Source organism: Melanaphis sacchari, unplaced genomic scaffold, assembly GCF_002803265.2.
Source record: "Melanaphis sacchari strain LSU unplaced genomic scaffold, SCAv2.0 Contig54_pilon_pilon, whole genome shotgun sequence".
Lineage (NCBI taxonomy): Eukaryota > Metazoa > Arthropoda > Insecta > Hemiptera > Aphididae > Melanaphis > Melanaphis sacchari.
The window spans coordinates 156474-166518 of NW_020271380.1; the positions used below are offsets into that span (position 1 = coordinate 156474).

Sequence of the window (10045 nt, forward strand, 5' to 3'; positions counted from 1 at the left end):
TTTAAGTAAAGTATAAATAAAAAAGATGAAACATGATTTTTTTATCAAAACAATTTTTAATGTATAAATACAAATAAACAGCCATTTATTTAAAACTTAAATTTTAGACAAAATTTAATAAGTTTGAAAAAAGTTATTGAATAATTTCGAAAACGGAACAAACACTAAGTACTTAAAATACTGTAATCGTAAATCAAGGATAGTTAAAATACACTTTATAAATATCAAAAATTGATAAAGTTAAGAAATTAATATAAAATAATTTAAATTAGAAAAGTAGAAAATTACTAAAGTAATGGAAAATTTCAAAATAAAATTTAATGATAGATGTTTTAAAAGTAATTATTCTAATAAATAATAAGGTGTAAACATACAACATTCTATAAAATGTATAACTACAATTAAAATTTGTACAGCTCATGTTTATGTAGGTATTATAAAATTTAGTATACCTATAACTATAGTCTATAGTTATATTTTATATTATTTTCCACAGATGTTCAAAAAATTTGAGTCAGTTTTAGAATACCTTATTCGCGGTCCATAGCAACAATTATGTTAGATAATGCTGTTTTGGCATCACTCTCTTCGAAAACGTTCAACATTTCCATAGCTTTTTCTGAGTGCTCCTTTTGTAATTGTTTTGTGTAATTAATTCCTGGACCTTTAATCACAACATCATGTACCTAGTGGTTTAATATATAATACATTAAAAATGTTGATTGAAATACATAAATCAAAGTACCTAGTCATATATTATTGTAAATCGTAATTTTTTTTTAATTCGTAAATATATGCGGCTAATATGTAGTATTAGTTATTTATTATTACTAATAATATGCTGTATGAAGCACATAATAATAATTTCAATGTTTTGAGGTGAAAATCAAAGTATCATAGACTATGGTTATAAAATATATAATAGTGTGTGTAATACAATGTATTCCTAAGTTCTAAAATGGTTTAAACTGTTTATATGTTTGATTATACTTACAATAAATTAAATGACCATTAAAAATACATGCGTAGTTTTATCAACAATTAAAGTAGGTAAAAATAAAACAAGTTGTTACAGTTATACTCTGTATATAGGAAAAATTGTAGCATGTAATATATTTTTTTAGCTTTAAAGTAAAAATACCTAGTATAGTGTATACATACTTTAATAGTTTAAATCTATTTATGTTTAAATATAAAAAAATATATAAATAAAACAAAATAAAATGAAATGTTTTGAATTTTATTACAATAAATCAAACACTTTTAAACGACTGACAAAAAATATGTTAAACTGGTTGTAAGTTGGAGTTTAAAAATTGTTTTTTTTTTTTATATATATAATGATATATACTGTTATTTGCTCTATTCGAAAATTAAAAAGAAATAACTACGAAGAAAACGTTTGGTTAACTTTTCCTCGATATAAATATACCTATATTAATTATTAATAAACTAAAAATTTCTATAGTATTTAAAAAAAAGTTATTAAGTTATAATAGTAAAAAAAGTTAGTTATAATGACTTTTTTTTTACACTAAAACACATACTTCAGACATCAATCTTTTAAGTCTAAAGTCACACAACATGTAATTTTAACTACCTATTAAATTCTTCAAAATGTGTACACTTTATTATTGATTAACCTAATTTAACAAATATTAATTATCAATAAATATCTATTTTATTTATTTTATTTTAATAGTAGGTATTAGGTACGTTTTGATGATTATATTTAGTACATAATATTATACATTATATTATGTAGGTACTACATAGGCCACATAACTTACACATGCGTGCAATTTTAATTTATATAATATTATCTTAGGACACTTAGGCTATCAAGTAATCTTAAAACAATAATTTATTGTCTTTTATATGCTGACTTATGGATATAATTTTATCTTTTCACAATATTTTTTTTTTTTATCAATATTGATAATATTTTATGAATTTGATTTGTGATTATATATTATATTGTTTATTTATTACCTATATTAAATTATAATTTTATTTTCATTTTCACTAATTATATAATACATTTGTCAAGCCATTAATAATGTTTAAATATTTATTTTTTTTTTAATGTGTCCTAAATCTTAATTTTTCGTAAAACTAATATTTTATGAAAGTATAATCTTTGTTTTATCTATGTTATCAGTATTTTTTGTATATGTGTAGATTTCACATCTTAGATCACACTTTAAGATTTTTATATTTTTTTTTTTGTTAATATTTAGCTGGTACGCCTATTTATCAAACTTCTATGCATTAGTGATCATTCTAAAAATGATAGGATTGAAAAAAAATATCTACATATTTGTTCATTTATAAATGCTATACAAATATGTTTATTGTGATTAATAATTACGTGAAATAGTTAAAAATTACTACTTGTGTTAAATAAATTATAATATTTTTAATTAATTCCAGAAATATACTAACTGTTTAATATAAAACAGAGAATGATAGATATTAAAATATGGTTGATAGGTAATTGTTATGTTTTATAATATTTTTTATATAAAATTATATTACGCAGATACCTACGCCTGGTTGAATGTTAATTTTGAATGATAATATAAGTTATTTCATAGAATATTTAGTGGTTTATTTAATTTAATAAATGCAAGTAGGTACCTAATTAATATTTTTCATTTTTAGTTTAAAAACAAAACAAAATATGAGCACATAGTTGAGTTGAATTAAAATAAAAAATATTTAAATTATAATAGAAAAATTCATAACATGTTATTTGTTTAAATTATAATAATAGATTACTATATACTCGCATTAGTTGATAATATAATTTGTATGTACGAGTAGAGCGCCTGTTACTTAGAATATAATATTAATATAATTTTACTCCTATTACTTTGTTGTACTTTAATATGTTTAAGTAATTTTGTATTTAATAAAATTAATACTATATGGAAAATTTACTTTGACATAGTCGACGTCTTGAATTGAATTAATGCCCTTGTCAATTTCTTTAAATAATGACGAATCATGTTCGAGGTGGAATATAACTGGTGCTGAAGTGAGGTTGAAAGACATTCCCAATGAGTACATTGAACCAGACAAAAATGGTTCCAAATCTAAATATGCCTAAAAAAAAAAATCATACACGAACTTTTAATACTTATAAGTAATAAGTTATATTATCGTTTTTTTTTAAAAGAGACAAAATAGATAACTGTTTTAAGTTTTTCTGTACACTATACAGTAAGTATCTTATGAGTGTACCTCGTTATCGTGTCTACATCATTGTGATGTATGTGTTAAATTTGAATTCAATGATAAATCGTTCGATTACTGTATACGATAGCCGATTTCATACTAATTTATACTTATTAATACTGAGTTACACGCTTATTCAAGTGCAACTTAAAAAATATAATTTTGACGTCCTACTCTGTACCTATTTACTGTCAGGTAAACTTTATACATATTATTAAGTATTGTTTATTAAACTGTTAATTCTATGAGGTTTTATTTAATTCATTGGCGTGTATATAAAACATTTACAGTTTTCAAATGTTATGCACGCTTTGAGAAGGCCACAGTCGGTGTTGAACAACGTCCAATTGGCAATTAAACGCATATTTTATACGTAACGAATTTACCTTTAAACTCGATTGTTAAAGTTTATCGAGATAACCATAAACTAACGAAACGTAAACTCGAAGCGTTGAACGTAAATCGTTCGCTTTACGTGCGGCCCAAAGACAAAATCGATTATAATAAACACGAACGTGACATACACTCTCGACAGAACATTTCGAGTGGTGGTTGCATTCAAGCCACAAGTAGTTTACCTGCCAGGCTAGCGACAAGTGTTTACCGAACAAAAAGCCCTGTTTCTGTAGCTGCTCGCCGTGGCCGGCCAATAGGAGCGCGCCTTGACAAGATTTTCCCAGCAGGCTGCCCACTGACAGTACGTTGCGCCTGGTCCAGTCGTGCAGGGCGGGCGTGAGTGGCAAGTCGCCCTGCAGTCGTTCGGACGATGACTGGAGCGGGTTGAACCGCAGCCGAGTCAAGTCGTGCACACGGTCGAGCGGTTCGAACGGTGACGGCAGTGGATTGTTTTGCGAATCTCTGCGGCCCAAAAACTCGGCCTCGGACAGGTCGCGTAGGGCGCTGCTGATCAGTTCCATGAGCTTAAGGCGAAACAAAACAATTGTCATTATATAAAAGCCATACCTATACATAGCGATATTATTTTGATGTTTTTATGTTGCAGACAAATAAAAAAAAAACGAGTGCACGTATACCACGATAAGTTCACTTTTTTTATTCCAAAAACTATATACTTAAAGTATCCTTTTTAAAAAAAAAAAAAAAAAAATGTAAATTTGAAGTCTGTCAATTTATAATAATAATAAATGCTCTCAATTATTTTTTAGTTATTATTACTTTAAAATGATTATTGACATTTATTATAATAAAAAAAAATAGCCATTAAAATTATTTTAAATTCAATGAAACTTGCTAAATCTATAAAAGTATTTTTGAATAATCTTATGACTTGTAATAAAATGGCGAGTCGACTGTGCAGTCGAAATTATATTTAACGATATAACTACATTGTAACATGGTAATTACGGCCGTAGCCGTTAAGTCAAAAACTATGCTGGCTTAATTTTTTGTGTTGGGGATCGGTTTTTTCTTCTAGTTTTCTAGTGTTGTGGTCTGAAAACGATTTTCACGGTTTTACACGCAACAAATTAAACATATTTTCTTTTACGGAATTACTCACGTTTTGATTTTTGAGCATCGACAGTTCGTTGAAAGAATTGGCCAGGAGATAGTCGCCGCTGAGCAAGCCGATTTTGTTACCGAAACTCATGTCATTGTGGTCGATAGGTTCCGAGGATATTTCCGGACATATATTTATGAGACCATTGTGCATCAGATGGCTAGTTCGGATCATTTCTGCGATCTCAGCTAATGCCCTCTGACTGCGCAATACGCCCGACTTATCTTCGTCCGCTGAGCTATCCACGTTCGTATGACCGGCTGCTTTGGATACGAGTAACACGATCAGCCCCCAAGCTTGCATGGTATTCTGGCCTTTATTTAGCAACCCTCTATGTGTAAGTATGACAATTATAAGTAGGTTATTATAATATTATACTAAAACGTATAAACATTATACAATAACAAATTAACAGTGGCCTGGCGCCGCCCGTCGGTTGGCCTCAGTCACTAATATGTTCTGAGGTCAAGCACCGGCTGGCATCGCTATAGCTCTCGGATGGGTGACCACCCAAATTCTCGGTGATGAATTCATAACGCTCACACATACACACAACACACACGTGTTCTAACCCTCTACTAAATAAACCTTACACAATAAAATAACCTACTGTTCTTATCCATAGTTAATGGCCTTAGTTACCGGGCTTAATTAAGATAAATAATGAAAAAAAAAAATAAATAAATAAATTGACAGCATTCAACAACGCTGTAGTTTGCTTCCAATACTATCGTTGTTCTATAATTAAATCTATCAGGTCACTTATTCTCTTTTCATATATTTTACTCAAACCTATCACATACTGGTTTTATTTGATATTTTAATTTTTAAGATAAATATTCAATGATGAATCGGTATTGAAATTGTATTATTTAGAAAATAATATTTTAAAGGTTTATTTTAGATACGTCCTTAATCCTTATACCTGCAGTTAAGTGAACGGCTAATATTATAGTATTTTGATTTGTTACTATATGAGTCGTACCTCAATTATTATAGTAATATCGATTTTATTTACATATAAACATATTATACGATTTATTGTACACAACTAATAGATTTATCATTATAACTAGGACCTGAATTATATACACTAAAAACGTACTAAATATGCATACATTTATGCACTGAGTATCGTTTAAATATGCGCTCTAAATATGCAAAAATATGTAAAATAAAACTTTATATTATTAGGATCTATTGACTACAAATCAAACTTGTAGCTTACCTAGCTATTTTTCAGACTATTTAGAGAAAACAAGCAAATGCATATAAATCCGGGCCCTAATTGTAACTATTGGAAGATTGTCTTACATAATCCTGTATCGCGTTAAGTTATTAATGTAATATGAAGAACGTCGAACAGATACGTGTGACGAATATGAAAAAATAAGATTATAAAATGTATAGTTAATATGGAATAGTTTTAACGGAGATGAATAATAATATTATCAAAAAAAAAAAAAAAAACGGTCGAGAAAGGTTATCTATAGGTAGGTACTTAAATTATATATTTAAATTATTACGAATCGCGGTAAAATAAACTTCAAACCATAAAAAGCCAAAAAGTCTATTAACCTTACTATATATAGAAGTAATTTAATTAAAAACAATATATATTCATAACAATTTATAATCAATGGATCATGTTCCAAACAAAAAAGTTGAATTATTCATACAAAAAAATATGTACAAAATGATCTATTTAAGTGTCTATATTCATCATTTTGAAAAATTTTAACTTTTTTGATAATATTTCTTCTACGTAATTTAATGTCATTTCAAAACAAATTTTTGGAAAAAAATTATATACTCATCATCATTATTACTTTTTAACTTATTATTCCGAAGCAGAATATTTTTTAAAATTTTTTGATACTAATTATATTTTTAAATGAGTGTTAAATTACTAGGTAGGTAGTTATTTTTTTATAAGTGATAAAAGTACAGACTATAGTCAAAAAGTGAACAGTAAATGACTATTCGGTTTAAGTAGTTATGCGAGTGGTCGGTTGGAGGAAGTCAGGAATATCAGATTATAACTTCTGAAAATTTTCAAGTTCGCCATGTTCCTGGGTATATCTGCAATCTGCATGCAGGTGAAGACGTATTACGCCGAAGTAAGGTTTATGCACTCACTTAACTGTCTTCAGTAGCGGGTGATTGGAGTTGACCATGCGGCGTAGGTGCAGCGCGATGTTGGATATCTCGTCGCTGAACAGCCATCTGAGACTCAGGAACGACGACGGATAGCCAACAATTTTCTCTGCTTCGGATACCGCACGATCCCAATTGGGTTTCTGCAGCCGATGGTTGCTGTTGAGCTGGGTCGTCGCAGTGATTGCCAACGACGATGTGTTAAGTTGCGGCGGCAGTCTATCGCCAGGACTACGGAAGCAGACGGCCGGTCCGTTTCGCAGCATCCGGATTGCCGTCGGCGACCGTGTGATCTTCATAGCGGCAGTTGGTTCAATATTTTTGACGAGTTTACTCGCTGGTCGATTTTTCCGATGTGTAAGACTGCACGCGCAGTGTACTATAATAGTTGAGTAACCAGCGAAAACCACAGGCCAAGAGTGAATACATAAATCGTTAGATTTTGAAGAAATTTTTTATTAGCTGTTCGATTAATTGATATATTTTATAGATAGGTAAGTAATAACTAATATGCGATCACCGGTACACTAAACGATTTATATATTTTCTACGTATGACGTTAAACGAACTTTTAAACGATTTTAATTTGTTAAAATTATTATTTACCTTGTATATTTTTGTCACGTTTTTGTTTATTTTTATAATTTGTTGTGCTCTACTTCTCTACAACACAATCAGCACTGTCACTATTCGGGTCTTTAGTTTTTCTGTGCTCGTTGATTTTATTTTCAGTTATCTCGAAATAAATTATGTATATGATCATAATTTTAGTCAAGATTATTTATTTTTGCGTTACGTTAACATTCCATGACTAATCAACTGAAAGATTATAGCTTTGACCTAAAGATTTATAAGTCGGTTTATCTTCAGATTTAATGATTTTTATTTTATCTATAATTTTCCTTTGTCAATTTAAACTGTTTTTAATGAATCGTTATTTAAAATAATAACATTGTACTTCTAGGCTATAATATATAGTAAAGATAAATTATAAATACGAAATAAATCATATTAAAAATAATATGTTTCAAATTTATATCAAAGTATACTACATTTTTCTTAATTTACAATTTTTAATCGCTTAATTTGATGATGAGATGTATTATGATTTATGAATTATAAAAAAACATTATATTAAGTATTTAAAATTAGTAGGTAGTATGTATATATTTATGAGTAGAGTACAGATTTTAATTGTAATAAAAAACTAAAGAAAAGCACTAAAAAAAGCAATAAAGCTGTTTAAAGCTTCTAAAAAAGTTTAAAAAAATATTGAAAATGGGTTTAAAATAAAAATAAACATATTTAACATAAAAAAGTATTAAAATTATTTAAAAAAAATTTTGTTACTGACAATCTGTAAGGATAACGAATTATAAGGTATTATAACAAAAACTAAACTGTAATTCTGAATAGACAATTTCGAAAGAGCATATTTTTGTGTTTATTGTCGTTTCAAAATAAGTTAATTTACTATGTATCATGCTGTACGTAACAAACTGAACACACGAGGAAAGGTTGTTAAGAAATGATTGAACAAGTAGGTACTTAGGTACTTTTAATACATGCAATATCATTATCTAAATTACATCGATAAATATATCCATGAATCAAACATAACGAGATAAAATCGATTGAGCCAGTCATGACCTTAGAATACATCATATAATATAAAAATAAATATTAACATTTTAAATACGTTTTTTTAGAACATATTTTGAAAAAATATAACTTAAAAACAAAAAAAAAAAAATTCCCAAAATACCCCAAAAAGCATAAATATACAGAAAACACAAAAAAACAAAATAAAATGTCATGCATTTTATTTTAAGTATGTAGTATAAATCAAATTTGTAGTTGACATAGCTTTATTAGAGCAATAGAAAAATAGCAAATGTCATCAAAATCCGTACTCTATGAATTATACAGGTAGCATAATATTATAGATACTCATAAAAAATTTTTTTTTAATTTCTAGCAGTTATAAAAAAAAACATTGAAAAACGCAAAGAAACAATTTCCATGCGATAATTTACAACGATGTTGCTTTCAAATTAAAATATATCTATCTTAGTAGGTAGTAGGTACCTAGCTGAGTAAATAGCCCATTAAACTCTAGTGCGTCATCATTATTTTATAAATTATGAGTACAAATTTTTAAGTTTTATGGATAAATTCATTATTAATTATTGTAAATCATCAATAATGAATAAATTGTATTGAATGTACACATTTAAACAAAATATTATTGTGATGTTAAATTTGATTTGTCCTGCGTTTTAATACAGTGGACTGACTGGACTGTTATGATTACGCTACTTAAAATTTGTTATCGATAGAATTATCGTTTAATTGTTTTATAATTATAAATATTTTAAATTAATCATCAATACTGATGTACTATGAAATAAGTAGTGTAATTTAGGATCATAAACTGTTATAACGTTGTTCAAAACATGTTACATAAAATGACTAAAAAAAAAAAATGCGTTTTGTGATATACATGCGTACAGAGTGGTTATAGCGAAAGTGTATAAAAAAGATTAGAAAACATGACCATCGTAGTTCGTCCGTAGTTCTACGGATCCAAATTTTCACATAATAGAATCTGAAAAATAGTAACTAATTGAGTCCAAACAAAAAAAATAAATATTCTTTCCACTTCACAAACTTAAGGTTATCGTGTTAGTACATAATACGGCAAATCATTAAAATAGGTAGTTATCAAAATTATTAGAGTATTAAATGCTAAAATAATAATAATTAATTAAATACATATAGGTACTATGTTTTAACTTTTTTTTATTAATTATCATTGTTACTATAAATATCTCATAACTCATATTATTATACTCAGTTTATGAATGAATAGTTCTAGGGTAAGATACAGTTAAAAAAAAAACCGTACCTCTCATTTTACTAAGCGAATTATTTTTGCCCTCTTTGAGCGATTGAGAATAAATATTATAATATTTATAACCATAGTTACAGATTGCTTATAGATTTGGTATACAAATTTATAATTATTTTCTCAAATATTAGATTAAAATATCATAATATTATGTCTGTGAAAAAGCCTTTATGATAAGCACAGTAAACTCAAAATATAACGCAGTTAGATCTATTATT

At 27.4% G+C, this 10045-nt stretch overlaps 1 protein-coding gene across 4 annotated transcripts; it reads right to left on the reverse strand.

Annotated features, from left to right (window-relative positions):
- Nucleotides 1-417: 417 nt before the first annotated feature.
- Nucleotides 418-7791, reverse strand: LOC112599752 (decaprenyl-diphosphate synthase subunit 2-like). Of its 4 annotated transcripts, none has more exons than XM_025346810.1 (5): nt 6899-7790; nt 4760-5090; nt 3819-4160; nt 2944-3108; nt 418-664 (listed from the first exon to the last, which is right to left on the reverse strand). In XM_025346810.1, the coding sequence occupies exons 1-5, from the start codon at nt 7213-7215 to the stop codon at nt 599-601; spliced, it is 1221 nt and encodes a 406-aa protein (XP_025202595.1). In that variant the 5' UTR covers nt 7216-7790; the 3' UTR covers nt 418-598. The 4 variants fall into 4 exon arrangements, 2 of the variants coding, with proteins under 2 accessions (XP_025202595.1, XP_025202594.1); XM_025346809.1 differs by having other exon boundaries at nt 418-686; nt 6899-7787; XR_003114963.1 differs by having other exon boundaries at nt 579-664; nt 3845-4160; nt 6899-7791.
- Nucleotides 7792-10045: the final 2254 nt, after the last annotated feature.

Bases quoted from the DNA above. Each gene is read 5' to 3' on its own strand.
- LOC112599752 (XM_025346809.1), bottom strand. From the start codon at position 7,215: ATGAAGATCACACGGTCGCCGACGGCAATCCGGATGCTGCGAAACGGA. The intron at 4,161-4,759 runs GTGAGTAATTCC...TTTCGCCTTAAG, and splicing joins CGATGCTCAAAAATCAAAAC to CTCATGGAACTGATCAGCAG. The intron at 687-2,943 runs GTAAATTTTCCA...TTAAACCACTAG, and splicing joins AAGACGTCGACTATGTCAAA to GTACATGATGTTGTGATTAA.